The sequence below is a fragment of the Ostrea edulis genome, chromosome 3 (genome assembly GCF_947568905.1).
Source record: "Ostrea edulis chromosome 3, xbOstEdul1.1, whole genome shotgun sequence".
Taxonomy (NCBI): Eukaryota; Metazoa; Mollusca; class Bivalvia; order Ostreida; family Ostreidae; genus Ostrea; species Ostrea edulis.
Genome location: NC_079166.1, coordinates 62,849,845 through 62,866,262, shown reverse-complemented (window position 1 = coordinate 62,866,262; position 16,418 = coordinate 62,849,845). Strand labels below are relative to the sequence as shown.

At 38.2% G+C, this 16,418-nt stretch overlaps 1 protein-coding gene and 1 long non-coding RNA gene across 2 annotated transcripts in view; both read left to right on the top strand.

The window, feature by feature from the left end:
- The first annotated feature begins 638 nt into the window (after window positions 1-638).
- On the top strand, window positions 639-6,531 carry LOC125675515 (uncharacterized). Its single transcript, XR_007370535.2, has 3 exons — window positions 639-921; window positions 3,818-3,961; window positions 6,332-6,531. It is a non-coding gene; the product is annotated as an uncharacterized LOC125675515 (long non-coding RNA).
- A 7,452-nt stretch (window positions 6,532-13,983) lies between these two features.
- LOC125673292 (uncharacterized) overlaps window positions 13,984-16,418 on the top strand; it is a 64,430-nt gene continuing 61,995 nt past the window's right edge. The window contains exon 1 of the mRNA XM_048909823.2: window positions 13,984-14,225. Within this exon, the coding sequence (XP_048765780.1) occupies window positions 14,123-14,225 (103 nt within the window). The 5' untranslated portion in view covers window positions 13,984-14,122. The remainder of the gene's footprint in view (window positions 14,226-16,418) is intronic.

Here is a 16,418-nt window from a genome sequence, read left to right as displayed (position 1 = left end):
TCGGTGCTCGACTTGCCCCTCTACCCTAAATACCTGATAGACAGGAAGGGGCATATACCGGTACTACCTGTGACTATTTTTTCTAAACTTTCATTTTTTTTTCTATTGAATTCGTGAAGCCCGGGTACAGTATATGGCGTCCGTGGACAGCTAGATAAAGCAGCCAACCCTAACCTATTTTGTTTTGTTTATAGGAGTTATGAGATTGATCACTGTTCGTTATCTTCACCCATATAGGAGTTATGAGATTGATCACTGTTCGTTATCTTCACCCATATAGGAGTTATGAGATTGATCACTGTTCGTTATCTTCACCCATATAGGAGTTATGAGATTGATCACTGTTCGTTATCTTCACCCATATAGGAGTTATGAGATTGATCACTGTTCGTTATCTTCACCTTTTGTTTAACTATTTGTAACTCTTTAGAGGTTATTATTGACTGGTCATTTCTCCAGACCTTCCTAATTCAAAGCAGAGACGAATTTAGAAAAAATTCAAAGCAGGGGTGTGACCCAATTAAGTTGTACCTTTTCCACCTAAAAAGGGCAGGGGGATAAAGAGGCCAAAATGATGGGGAAAAAATCAAATGACCACGTTTTTGTTTTTAAAAAAAGTCAACCAATAGAGAGTTGTGCAACCCCCGCGCCTCTGTAGATCCGCCACCGATTCAAAGAATGCACATGATCCATCATGACTGCTCCTGTGTCTGACATATAATTTTACACATAACCTACCAATGTTACGGAAGATAATGTGACAACTGATCTTTCATACACAGGTAAATGTGCCTCACGTGAATTGCTATAGTTACACAGTCCAGGAGTTTCCCGGTTTCGGTTTGACGTGTGAGTTTTGGAAATCTAATATATTCCCCACAGTTCACCGTAGAAGAGTACCAGGTATCGACTTTTCACAAGGTAGATAATCATTGGCAGTAAATCGTGTGTCTTTTTACTATATCCATTGCTTATCTAAATTAATAATTCTTCATACCAATGATTCTTTATTGATTTTTCCCCAATAATTATGTGTAGATCTATAGTAGTATCAATGCAAAAGTCAACTCGCACCCGTACCCGATAACATTATCTCGTTAAACTGTTCACTAGTAAATAAAAAGGTAAAAGGAGATAAAAAAAAAAATTTAATGTAATAAATGATAAATGAATTTTAAAATAAACAATAAACAAACTTATTAGATAAGATAAAGACAAGTGAACCAACTCAAGAAACAGAGAATTAGTGGTCTAGAAAGTTTACTGATCATGTTTAGGGTAGAAGGGTATAATAAAAATATTATGGAATAATAGAAAACTGATAAATAAGTTTTGTATGTCAAATGTTGGTATCCCGTGAGGATCCGGGTTAGAATAGATCCTCAGTAAACCCTTGCTTGTCGTAAGAGGCAAATAAATGGGGCGGTCCTTCGGATGAGACCACAAAAACCGAGGCTCCTTGTCACAGCAGGTGTGGCACGATAAATATCCCTCTCTTCTCTGAGGCCGTTAGCGTCGGTTACAATATCTCTCCATTGGCTCCCGTAAATTATCATCAGTTTCATTGAACATGCATTGATTTATTACCTTATCATTATTGTCTTTATCAATCAAATGTAAGAAAGAAAAAAGATTACATTACCCACGCCTCCGGGTACATTCGTCCCGAATGAAAATCGATATTCTTCTTTGTGTTTTTTTATTGACAACAATAAACTACGAAACAAAATGCTCACAACCTGTCAGTGCTTTTGAAGGTTCTAAAAACTAAGAAAAATATTTACAAAATCATAAACCTTTCTGTCATGACATCTTTATTGTCAATTTCACCCTCTCGAAGTTTTTTGATTGTTTTCTTTACAAACTCTGTTTGCAAATTATGTTTATGAAAAAGCTTTACATTTCAAAAGTGAGTTATCAATGTCAGTTCCAGTTTGTGTGATTGTCGAGACACTTGATTTTGCTATAAGACACAGGGAACGCTTTCCTGGTAGAATTGGAGACATCTTCTTCCTAAATATGCGTCCTTCAAAAAAAAAAAAAAAAAACCGGCGGTGTCTTGCACAGCATCGTCATCCTTATCATCTTTATCCACATCATCTTTATCCAGTTTGAGAACGTCACCTGGATCCTGGGATAACCAATCTTAATTTTCAGAGCCCGAGTCACTGGCCACTTTGCTTGATACATCCTCCATTTCCTTTGCAGTGGTAGAATTATTTATGTCCGATTAAGTTCTGAACGGGAAAGGTTTTTTATCAATCCCCTGAGTGTTCATCGTCCACAGTACAATAATCATTAGATTTTAGCAACACATTTGTTTCACTTTTAGGTATTTGTCTTGTCTTTATAGTTTTTAGATCATTTAGAATATATATGTAATTGTATACATTAGCGGTTGTGTCCTTTAAGTTATCATTAATGTCATAATATTACACTTAAAATACATTTGATACCTTTAGTTTTGTCAACCTATCAGATTAACATTATCTTGTACATATGATAAGCCAGAGTGATTTCATTCCTTTCTAACCCTCTTCCTCTTTTCCTATCTTTGAACGAGTGCCTATTAGAGTGGATGTGTGAGTAAATGGTAGATAAAATACTCTGTACCCTCTAATCAGGTGGGTTTGTAAGGACATGATGCTAAAACCCTGACTGTCATTATGTGAATAAACTTTGTGTGTGGAAAAAAAATGTATTTGTCTTGCAACAACTTCATCATCGTTGTTCTCAACATTAACCTCGTTCTTTTCCAGTGCTTTCATTAAGAGCCGGTACCCGGTACTTTTACCCGCCTACAATTGCATTAAGTACCGGCAGAAAAAATCGTTTGCAAAAACAAAATTGTAAAATATTTTTAATCGTAAGTTTCTTCATAAAAGCCTTAAAATTGGCTTGAAAACTTTCTATTCGTTGCGTTCGGTTGATCGAGTTTGTTTTGGTGCTCTCTTCGAGGTCCGCGTCATTTCGACAGCTTTTTCCGCATTCTCTCACCAGAGGGCGCGCTACGCAAGCTTCCACGTGTTGTGAAGCGTAGCGTAACGCCCTCTGGTGAGAGATTGCTACTAAGCAAAATGATGTCATGTGTAAATACTTGTAGCCACAGAAAACCAAAACAATATGAAAATGAATCAGTCAAAGAGACTGCACTCCATTCAACTTTGAATATTTACAACATCATTTATTTAAAATATTTGCATTTTTATTAAGTAATAAACATGTCACAACAGTTTAACATCATGTTTCAACCAATATTAACCCTCAATTTTACAGATAAAAAAGCCCTTTTAACACAAAATTCAGTTAAGAAATAGCAGTATCAAATGCTGAAAACCCAGGAGCTTCTGGGGGGCTTCGCGCCCCTAGACCCCCCACCAGGGCGTTGCCCTGGACCCACTGGGGGCCTTACGCGGCCCCCAGACCCCTCGCCCTCAGGCTGGGGATACCTCCTGATTCTCAGGAGGTACCCCCAGCCTTTAAAATTAATGAAACCCCTGTTTTCACAAACCCATCTTCGAGACCGTTTTAGCCTTATACTGATACGTGTATGACCTGATTTGACCCTCGCAAACCGCAATTGACCATATATGTAACATCAGACAATTTCTTGATGATTTTGAAATGGCCAGGACAATAGCTTGCAAATTTGGCGAATGCCCGGACTTTGTTCTTTGAAAATACACATACACTTCATCATTGACACAAAACTGGCTCCAGATTAACTTTTTATCATGATAAATGTTTCTGGCGGACCATGATCTTGATTTGTGTTTACTCTTACAATATCATATTCATTCTCAAGTCTCTCTTGTAGCTGCCAGACCCATTTATTCTGTGATATATGCGTAATTGGAGGAGGCATTTCATACATAATATCCATAGGTGTGCACACCTCTCTTCCTAACATAAAAGAGTTTAGCGAAAAACCAGTAGTTCCTGTATGCCATCATGACATAAAGTAAGTACTCATCCCATTCTGAGTGGTTGTCATTTTCAAAACTGCTCCACATTAAATCGTTCCATCATACTGTCGGATTGTGAATGGTGTGGTGTCGTTTACAAAATTGCTCAACATCGTGGTGAGTGTACGATTAAATCGTTCCACCATACCATCAGATTGTGGAGGGTATGGTGTTGTATGTGTCTTTTTAATGCCTAACAAAGAACACATTTCCGTAAACAGTTTATTCTCAAATTGTCTACCCTGGTCTGAATGGATGGTTGCCGGTACACCCAAGCGACAGATAACCTCTTCCACAATGATTTTCACAACGGTACGAGCTTCCATATTTGCCATTGCAAAACTTTGTCCATTTAGTGTAGAAGTCAGCTACCACCATTATGTACTTGTTACCACTTTTCGTCATTTACAACTCGTCCAAAATGTATGCTGCCATCCTTTCTAAAGGATAACCTGTATGTACAATTTTCATTGGTGAACATTCGTATCACTCTTTATTTTGGAGCAAACTTCACAATCTGACGTACATCGCGTTGCAAACCTGGCCAGTAATACATTGACTGTGTACTTTTGATAATGTTTTCTTGATGCCAAAGTGCCCTGATGTTTTCTCAACATAATATTGTCGAAGTAAATTACGACGTTCCGAGTAAGGGACTACATATTGTTAATCTGTTATTCTTCCCACTTTCGAGACACAAGATATTCTCCGATACAAAGTCTGTCTAACTGAGAAAGTGGTTTTCAGACGAAATTATTTTAGATGGAGGACAGGAGCCAGCCTCTATCCATGAACGTAGCTTTTGTAAGTCACCATATGCTTGCTGTGCAGACAGACATGATTCGCCCTTTGCAATCTGACTACAGACAGACAGACAAATGTTTGTTTTTCCCAATTCATATGATACCCACAATGTCTTCAAGGCAGTCTACTCATAGCGTCTGGATTTGCGTGCAATCGACATGGTCGATGTCCGATCTTCAAGTTGTATGTAGAGAGTACATCAATCTATCGTGCAAACTGCCCTTCTGGGTTTTTAAAACGAATGAGCCAACGAAGAGAACTATGGTCAGTACGTACAAGAAACAGTTTAACGTACAAATAATGCTTGAAATACTTGACAAAATGTGTCACTGCCAATAGTTCCCTTCTAGCTCCTTCTTGTTACATAATACCATCGTTCAGACTTCGATAAGCATCGACTTGCATAAGCACACACTCTCTCTTTTCCATCAATCACTTGAGATAGAACTGCGCCTATTGCTTTATCACTTGCGTCTGTATCGGTAATAAATGCTTTGCTGAAATCATGATGAGCAAGAAATTGTTGAAATAGAGCTTGTCAAAAGAAATTTGACATTCCTCTGACCATTTGAATGCTTTGTCCTTTGCTGTGAAGTCATGTAATGGTTTTGCTATAGATACAAAATATTTGACAAATTTTCTGTAGTAACTACAGACACCAAGAAATGATCTTACTTCCGTTATGTTATCAGGTACACCCAAAGCTCTATTGTCTTTGTCTTATCTGGGATTGTTGAAATACATTCGAATGACACAATGTGACCCAAAAATTTAATTTGTCAAGCAAAAAGAACACATTTTTGGGGTTTTAATTAAAAGCCAATTGTCTCAAGACAATCAAAAACTTCGGAAAGATTGTCAATCATTTCCTCAATAGTATTTCCAAAGACAATGGTGTCAAGATAAAACAAGCATGTTTCGAATTTCAATCCTCTGAGTATCGTTTCTGTAAAACGCTCAAAGGTAACTTCCTTCTGCATGTGCGCATGAATGCGTCTGGATGCCTGCTTTATTGGCCTACTGTTTTTCCGTGTCAATTTTGTGTTGAATAATATATGTCGTTCCTAAATCTCTGTCTGATATTGAAAAGGATGCATGATAACGAAGAAGTAGCTTCCAACCTCCCCTTTTTAGGGGGAAGATATGCCCTGCACCTCTCAAACAAATCTTGCAAATGGTCTGGTAATTCTACAATGCTAACTCTCTGGTTACCATTACGCTTGTTATCTTCATTCAAGTTCATAACATCATCTATGGGGCTTATCTCGGCAATAAACGTGCCTTTACCCAAACGTGTAACCTCGTTGTATCAATCGTATCGGGACTTTATTTTGGGTGTTTCTACCAACAAGAGTACGTGCAACTAGTGCCCTGTAAGAGCCATGAAACTGTTCACATGACTGTATCAAAACAGCGTTGATAATAATTATGTAAAATGTACATTTTTCTGATTGTTTATGACTTGTACATAGCCATATGCTATTAGTCCACTCACTGGTGGTATGGATACGTTCTCCCACAGAGTGATTCTAAAGCAACCTATCTTTCCCTTATACTTGCAGGTACAGTGTAATTGGTTTTTCCACCTTTGCCATTGTCAAAATTCCTTTCGACAAGTCCAGTCTACAAACGTTCGTCCTCATCAAATATAATTCAAGAATGCCATCAACAGTTAGGTCAGCAATAACAACTTTCTGTGAAAATAGTACCCCCTTGTAGAGTTGTATCCCATGTACCTTCAATGTTGACCATCTGCAATAAAAATGGCTGACCGAAACTGCTCCAGTGGCTTGTTGAGACTTATTTATTCTAATTGCAAACTTTGACATCAGGGTAACCGTTGCCCCTGTGTCAACTAAGAATTCCAATACCTAGCCTCCGACTTTTATTTCGACGAACATTCCTAACTCACCTGTCTTGTTGAGAATTTCAGATGTCCCACAACTCAAATGTGCACAATTACCATCACTTGAGATGTGACTCTTTCCGATTACCCTTCGTTGCCAAATAATGTCTGCACTTACTTTTAAAATGACCCAGCTTTCCGCAAAATGAAAGGCGAAGATAACGAACAGTGATCAATTTCATAACTTCTATAAGGAATACAATTCAGAGAGTTGGGCAAACATGGACCCCTGGACACACCAGAGGTGGGATCAGGTGCCTAGGAGGAGTAAGCATCCCCTGTCGACCGGCCACACCCGCCGTGAGCTCTCTATCTTGATCAGGTAAACGGACGTATCTGTAGTCAAAATCAGTGTGCCAAGAACGTCCTAACAATCAGTTAGAACGACCATAGAATTTGCGAAATGCTGACTTTAAACGAGACTGTTGAAACCCCTGCACCATTAACTTGTTTGTCAGTAGTCTGTCTCGATTTAAAAACTGACCACACGTAGAACAAGCTCTTGTATATCGAATCAGTTGAGAGGTACAGACACCATACGCAGGTGATAATGGAATATTGCTACATAAATATGGGAAGTTGACGATGTAGAAGCTGAAATCATCCCGTTTGTCATAAAGTTGAGTTGTTGGTTTACCATTAATATCTACTTTCAATAAAATATCTATGAAGCAGAAGTGGAAGACTTTGTGGTGTCTTCTATTTCGAGATCACATGGATATATCGAATCGACATATGAATGAAAGTTATTATTGTTCGATATATCTAAATGTCGAATTGAAGGCCACAGCAGAGTGGTGTTTAACAAAAAAAATTTGGATGACTGATCACCAGATATGAATATTTCCGTTTTCCATTTTTGTTAAAGATGCAACTGTCTATGATGTCAAAAAGTCTAGTCTTTAATTTATCGTGAGGAATGGTCGGGTAAAGTGTTGAAAAGTCAGGTTTTGATGTTATTGATTTAGGAAAAGTTCTGCGATTTCAAGTTTACTAAAAGTTCTTTAGAATTTTTTAGAGTTCACATTTTATTAACACCACTTCTGGCATCTGTAGTCGCACACTAAGTTTGAAGAGTTTCTCCTTCACAGCTGTTAATATTTTCGTGAGGAGCAAAGATAGGCGCTTGGTAGAGCACTTTCTGGATCCAGCAATCTATCTTTGTTTGTAGGAGTTTTTATGTAGTTTAGGAATCCAGTATAGGTACGGTAACTCGTATTCATTCGACTCATTGGCTGTGATATTAAATGTGTTTAAAACTGAAGCATGGTTTTGAAGAATTTCATCTTTTGAAAAGGCAGTTGGAGTATAAGTACGATTACCAAAAGTGGAAGTAATGCCAAGTTCGTTTAAAATACAGTCGTAATAATGAACCTTACAAACAAAGACAATCCTGTTACAAGCTTTGTCAGCTGGAACCAAAGCTTATTCCTCATGTAACCTATCTAAAAAAATTATCACTTCTGGTTTACTAAACACAGAAGGGTAGATGGTACGTACCTTTGTTTTAATATGTCTAATGCGGGATTTTAATATTCCTCTTATGCTTTTAACCCATTCTGACAATGTATCAAGTTCTTTTTTATCTTTATACGCCCGTCTTTAGACGGGACGTATTATGGTACAGCGATGTCTGTACGTCCGTCCGTTCGGGGTTTTCTCTTTATAATTTCATTTCCCTTTCACATATCATGCTGAAACTTGCTGTGTAGTTTCTTTGTGGGTCACTCTTGATCATACTGCAATTTTTTTTATCCATTTTGACCTTTTTTCCAGGAGTTTTGCCCCTTTATTTGGAAATAATTATTATATGGAGGCCGGAGGGTACCTACTCCTCCCACAGTTTTTAAGTGAGAGCCTTCTTATTTTGTGGAGTATTTGTATGGGTATTGAAGATGTGCATGTGGGATGGATTTTGATTTCCTACAATTTTTTAGAAAATTACAGGTTGTTGAACTTAGTCTTTTTTGGAAATTAATATTCATGGATGGTACATAATTTGTCTGCCCTACTCCTCCCACAGTTTTCAAGTGAGGACCATCTTATTTTGTGGAGTGTTTGTATGGGTATTGAAGATGTGCATCTGGGGAAGGATTTTGATTTTCTTCCATTTTTGAAAAAAATTACAGGTTGTTGAACTTGGTCCATTTTGAGGAAATCTCGATTTTTAAGCTAAGACCCTTTGTTCATATGAAAGTTTGTCACAGCCTCATGATGGCTGATACTACCTGAAGCAAAGTTATACAAATTATAGTACAAGAAAAGCACCCCATGTAAGCATTTCACGGGCGTATTATGTACCGTTTGCGGTACTCTTGTTAGCCCATCGCCTGGCACAGTCTTCGACAGAATTCATAACAGAGATGAAGTTCTGTCTCCAATTGAAAGATCGAGGTTCTCAATTTAGGACCTTTTAGAATAAGTGATTTGAGGACCTCATTCTCAACTATATCAACATCACCAGTAATGACATGTCCATCTGGACTATAGTGGAAAGAAGACGAAGAACAAGAACACGTTGGTGGATTACGTATAAGATGGTCTATATCTAGGCACTGCAAAGTTTGTTTATAATTGAAAAGTTTGGATGCAATAGTAGAAGTATATTTGTAGGAAATAGAGGGTGTAGACTTGAACTTGAAATAAGTTGGAATACACGACTGAACCCTTTCATGACGAAGAATGTTGCTTATGTTGACGGCATTTATTCCTTTGTTTGTAAATTTGACAACTGACGGCATGATTTGGAAGGAATGTCATCCATGACCCGTGCTGGTTTAAAGAGCCTGTGATTGGCAACATCCATAATTATAGAGTTCAGTCTATATTCAGGTGTTGAAAAATATCATGCTACACCTGCTGTGACACGGGGCCTCGGCTTTTGCTGTCTCATCCGAAGGACCGCCCCATTTAGTCATGTTTAAGTAAAGCAAGGGTACTGAGGACCTATTCTAACCCGGATCCCCGCGGGATAAAATCAAAGAATGAATTTACACTGAGCATTATAAGTATAAAGACCTTGCCTAATAATGAAACAGTAGTGAGGACAGGTCGGCTCTATTCGTGTAACTATCCCCAGCACCATCTATTTTCCCTAACAATGTCAATTCTGTGGTCTTTGGTTAACCACTAATTCACCTATCTTGCTAACTTCCTTTATTATCCCTTTACTGCCTTTAATTATTACCTGTTGACACCTTGAGCTTCAACCTTATCCCAGTATATATACCCTTGGGGCGTTCTATTCAAAAGGGGTGACAGGTTATTCCATTTATTGTATAGTCCTTTCATTAAAGAGTTTCATTGAAGATGTTTTAATTCAATACTTTATCAATCAAATGTAAGAAAGAAAAGAAAAACAAATCTCCTTATAAACATAGAAAGCATAACCGACTTACCAACCAAACCTAGTTTCTTGGCAGTGAACAAGATGGTTGGTCTAGTTTAGAACCACCTGACGCTCCAAAAGTACCAGGGGCATGGTAGCATATCCTCCTGGGGGCAGGGTAGCACAATCCTATAATAACAGATACTGGCATATTAAATATATATAATATATGTACTGAGATACAGGGCCGTCCAAAAGTATCAAAGTTGTTGCCAAACATAGGGAGCTGTCTCTGTAAAATGTGAGCAACATTCAAGTCAGTGTTAAAAGTCTGGAAATGTCAATAGGATTCAAAACGATGTCTAAAGTCAGGAAAACGTGAACAATTTAAGTCGATGGAAAGGGGCATTAGCTGTGAAAGTGATGGCAACCATTTTCTCTCAAAATATCTCAATCGCATGTATATATTAAAATGTTTATTTTGTACAAAAACAAGAGAAACCTAATAAAACTACTCTAGATAGCCGCTTTTAGTGTAAAGAAATATATAAGGAAGAAGTGTTGTCTTGCAAGACAATGATTATTTCATCACCAAAATCACATATCTATGTCCCTGTTGGGGGAGAAGGGGGGGGGGGGGTAAAAGTGTCTGCAATAATTAGATACTGGTGTTATTACTGAAATATATAATAGAGAACTATTTTCATTGAATTCAATGTTTTTTAACAAAATTACAGATAATGCTCCTTTAAGGATTAATACCTGTGTCACATTACACTGCGATTAGGTATCCGACTAGGTAGCGGGTTCTGAGCGGCCTGAGAATGCCAAAATCTGAAAAGTGTCCGGCCGGGGACCATGCGGTGAGAACACGCCATTCAGGGCCCGTATACCCCACCGGCAGCTTTTAGCGCGGAGTTAAATCCTGGCGATGTCAACCCCATCGTAAGATAACGCTCACGTGCTTCAGCGAGTTGTAGAAGTAGGAACGGCAGTCTCAGATGCCTCGGAGGATTGGCCATGTCGATGTTGATGGCAACAGCGTCGATGATGATGTTGGAGATGATGACGATGACGATAGGTATATATACACCAGTTTGCAATTGCCTTAATTGCACTTAACACGCATGAAAAGGCAAAGGTCACCGAACGATACCCGGATGTTCTCAGAACGGACATCGTCCGGGCTTCATCCGATACCCCTCAGGTGTCCGAGCGGTGACCGCACGGGGGTACCTAGTCCATACGATGTCCGTATGGGTACCGGACGTACCCCTCCCGGTTACCTACCGATAACCTTACGGATATCGGGCGGCCACCAACACCATCATTCCATACGCTCCCCGCCCGGTAAACATACGGCTGCCTTCCTTGTCCCGCCCGCACCTATGAGGAGAGCTAATCACCCGGCAGACTTGGAAATGTGTCCCTACGGTGTTAGATCTTGACAGGTCCCCCCCCCCCCCGATACCTATACCTCGCCCGGTACCCGCTAGTAATGTGACACAGGCATTAGAAAATGTTGTTCAAGTCGAAATCAAGGGTCTGACAAATGTGAGTGGTATTTATGTCAATTTCAAGAGTTTGACTTGGGGACCTTTTTAATATATGATTCAGTTCAAACTAAAGATAGTCATATTCAGGCAGCATATTTGGTACCTGAGAGAGAGAGAGAGAGAGAGAGAGAGAGCAATATGTATGCTGGTACAGAAAATTGCTCTTCCTTGTCAAGATTACAATGCACACATGGAATTTATTTAGCTCAATTTGATGATAATTTCATAAAATGAAATTCTAGAGCAAAACGTTTTTTGTTTTTTTTTTTCTTTTTAGAATGGAGTTTGTAATTAGTGTTCCGCGTCACAATACATAACTCTAACGGTTACAAACAATGCATAATACTCGCTATATAATGTATTCATTCACTTCCTCAATGTTCGGTGTAAAATACATGCATGAAACGTAACGATAAGCTACATTAGGAAAGTTGAACCTATTGTTTGATGATCGGCGGGGGAAACAAGGAGGAAGTTGACAGGATGAGCCCTCTCCAAGCCATGGAATTCTAAAAATGAATACGCTGAAGAAGAAAGCACGGTCCACGGACAACGGTAAGGGAAATTTAACATTATCAATTCACGGACCATGGTAAATATGATTCTAATGAATAATTTTAAACCATCAACTGATCATTTTAGATTCGGTCATGAAATAGGTTCAGATCATGTTGATAAGCATTTTGTAATTGAACAGAGCAATATCGAAGCGGTTACAACATGTTATAATGCCATAATATATATGTTATACATACTAATCTTTGATGCTGAAGCTATAACAATATTGTATGTTATAAAATCGGCAATTCTGAAATTCATTACAAATGTGCATACAAATTGTAATTCAAGAACACGTCTTCATATACAGGACATTTAATTAGGTTAAAGTGCAGTATGCTCGGAAAATAAACATATTTCAAATTCTATGTCGTAATATCCATGTTTTAGAAATTTGATCATTTTTCAAGTTTCCTTAGTATTTTTACTTCCCGACGTCAAAAATATCAACTCTCAAACATGAAACCATGGTCTGCATGCATTTACTAAAATAGTATACGAAGCACTGACTCATAGTCATACCAAAAGATGTAAATATATATATATATATATATATATATATATATATATATATATATATATATATATATACATGTATATATATATATATATATATATATAAATTGTCTTAATTATATAGGTCAGATGGTTAATAAAGGAAGATAATTGTACTGTAGTAATTAGGGTTATACGGACCGTGGATATCGACCAGGGTAGCTCAGTGGTTAGATCGAGCACCTGACTAGTAATACAGGTGTCCCGGGTTCGATTCCGGTCCGTCCAAAGATTTTCTCCTCTCTCCTATACTACATTTGGTGCCGTTGACCACCCTTACACTTCAGGTTGTCCTGCCAGGGGCGAAATGAACCTGGGTTGTGTGGGTCTTCGAGGGCGAAGACAAATTAAGAAGGAAGGAATGTAGTAATTAGGACCGTGGATATCGGCCTTGATAGTTCAGTGGTTAGAGCACCTGACTATTAATGCAGGGGTCCCGAGTTCGATTTCCGGTCCAGTCACAAATTTTCTCCTCTTTCCTTTGTATACTACGTACAGTACTGTGGTGATCAGACGGGTTCGATCGCTAGTGGCCAGGTAACTCGGTTGGTGGCATAGAGCACATGATTAGATTCAGTGGGCTCAGGTTCGAATCCAGGTCTTGCCCGTTCATTTTCTCCTTTCCTGTTACATTTGGTGCCGTGGACGGACCAGTGGCGGGCCATTTTCACCACACACAAAAATCTTACGACTATGATTAAAATTTTGTCTCTGCCTTCTACTCAACTGAGTGCAACTATGCCCTGAGTAAGAATTCCAGTTTTTCTCCTGTGTATAGGCCTATAGGTAAGTTTTGCTCATTTAGAAATTTCATCTTTTAAAATCGTTAGATTTTTTTGTGAAAAGCCGATCACAGTCCCTGGAACTAACAAGTGAAAATACCTATCAGAGGATAAAGATCCTGGGTTGGTGTGCAAGGTTTGAAGACATTTAAGGAGGGGGGGGGATGTGGTGGTCAGAATGGTTTGATAGCCGGTGGTCAGATAGCTCGGTTGGAGAGCACCTGCCCGGAAATTAAGGAGGCCCGGGTTCAAATCCCGGTCTGTATTTTCTCCCTTACTGGTACTACACTATTTATAGAATCCCAAATATTCCAATTGTAAATGTCTGATAGAGACAAACTGTAGCAAAGTAAAACTTTTTAAATTCAGACACAGGATCAAGTCTACTCAATTCTGATTGGCTATCGTCCCATTGTGATTTTCTCCACACTAAAGAGTTCTGAAATATCAACCTGAATTATCTCTGATCATCACAGTTTTCCATTTCGTTAATTTATTGTATTTGAAAGAGAGACGTTATCTATGACTGATTCATATATACTTGTAATCTATCAAAATAACATTTCGCGTCAATATTAGTAAAACAGAATTGTAAGGAATCCTCTACAGTAATTACGGTAATTAGCAACACCTAGAGGTAAACCGGAAATACAGACTGATCGAGAGAAATGGCTACCTCTCCCACGAACACTCTGACTCCGAAAAAGAAGGAGGAGTCGTTTCTTGATAAGCTAGGAGGGACTCTGGCTAGGAAGAAAAAAGCTAAAGAAGGTTCTGTAATTTATCAGTTGTACTAGTATGTTAAAGAAAATTCAGAAACAATAAAAGTCGAATTTTTTTTATTTGTTTACAACCAAGTCTCATTAAAATGTATGCCAAATAAGGACATTGTTTACGTATCAAAATCACAACGGAAATATCTTACAGATTACATATATTTTGAATCGGGGTTTTATAAAAGTGTAATTCTATATAGAATATTATGTTCTTAATATGCGAGCGAATTTTCCGAGTTTTTGGCATCTTCAGGTTGCACCTATTTACCCCAATGTGTCTTAGTAGGGGAAATCATCTTGTCTACTATTTGTTAATAACAATAGTATTTATCTCATACAGTAGAGTATAATTTTGTATTCCAATGCAGAGGAGAGCACTTTAGAAAGAAACCACATGTATTCATGGCCTGGTAGAAATAATGACATTGGTGTAAATTGTAAATTTACACAACAGATAGACATATATCCAGTTGAGGAGGGAGGGAGGGGCAGGTCATGATGCTTAGACAATGTTATGTATATTAGTGTGGTACTCCATAGTACTAGCCTCATGTAGGCGTTGAAGTCTTCTCACTATAGTACTAAAATAAATATTTACTCAGTATATACATACATACAAACATACATACATAAATACCAAGGATAACCCATGAAAGCTCGAAAGCTTATTTCCAATGGGGTCCTTTGATGCACGGATGTTTGCGCTAGAGGGTCATTTATGTGGAAAGAAACCGGAGTACCCGGAGGAAACCCACGTGTCCGAGCGGGCGACCGACATACCCTCTCACATACAACCACTGCCGATCACAGGGATCGAACTCGGGTTGGAGTGGTGAGAAGCGAGAGCGCTACCTTGACACCCCATGTAGGTGTTGAAATCTTCTCACTATAGTACTAGCCTCATTGTCATTGGTAACTGGTTGAATTACCAATCTGCGAGAGAGTGCACAAGGGACTTCTCTTAAAAAATAGTACGATTAACTCAAGAAACTAGTTTCTAGTTTCTGCTAGTCTGGGGTGAGTAGGTCAGTATTTCTATAATAGTGTAGCATTTGACATATTCTACAATATAATAGTAGAGTTTTGACTCATGGGGTAACTCAACTGTCATTTTGATAGAGTACGTTCCAAGCTCTATACGATTATATTATGATTATACTAAATATTGTCTTACCAAATCAGTGGTTCATTTGTCATAGATTGTAATTAAAGAATTATGCTGAATCATTACTGAATCAAATGTTTCAGAAATGAATCTTGATGCACTACATATCATGTCTTTCTCATCACATTTTGTAAATTATATGAATACCTTTCATTTGATTACTGTTAGGTTTTTATTCAGGTAAAAGTTAGGTTTACATAATGCTAAAATCAATTATGACTTGGACTGAAGACGTACGTATCAGATACCGAATTTGATCCTGGCATGGCACCTGGTAAATTTTTGTCATTTAAAACAACCACTGTGCTACAATTTCATCTTAGTACCATAACAGTCATCTTCACAAGTCAAAGGTCGTTGATTCGTTACCTCACACTAACATCTCCACAAGTCAAGGGTTATTGCTTCGTTACCTCGCACTAACATCTTCACAAGTCAAAGGTCATTGATTCGTTACCTCGCACTAACATCTTCACAAGTCAAGGGTTATTAATTCGTTACCTCACACTAACGTCTTCACAAGTCAAGGGTTATTGCTTCGTTACCTCGCACTAACATCTTCACAAATCAAGGGTTATTGATTCGTTACCTCACACTAACTCTTGACATCAGTCCCTATATAAAAGTTGGGCTCATTAGACCATTATGCAATCCACTATAAATAAAACATCCAATGAAATCACTGCATCTTGATATGGTGTACATGGATACAAATGACGCGATCTCATACTGCTGTATTGATAAACACGAACAATTGTAATATTTACACCACTAATTACATTTATTGATTATAGTAGATCAAGTTTGGAAACCTTTATGTTTAAGACAATATTGCTTAAACGATTGAAATAGCCATAACTGTAGATATCAATACACATGTTTTTATTTTAATCTCTCGCATCGTGGTGTTAGGAATAGAACCGCATTCTCATTGGTTCCCACTTTTTTGTGGGAACCAATCAGAATGAGCGCAACTTTTTGATAGTCACTGATGTCAAGGGTTTGTGCGAGGTAATAAATCAA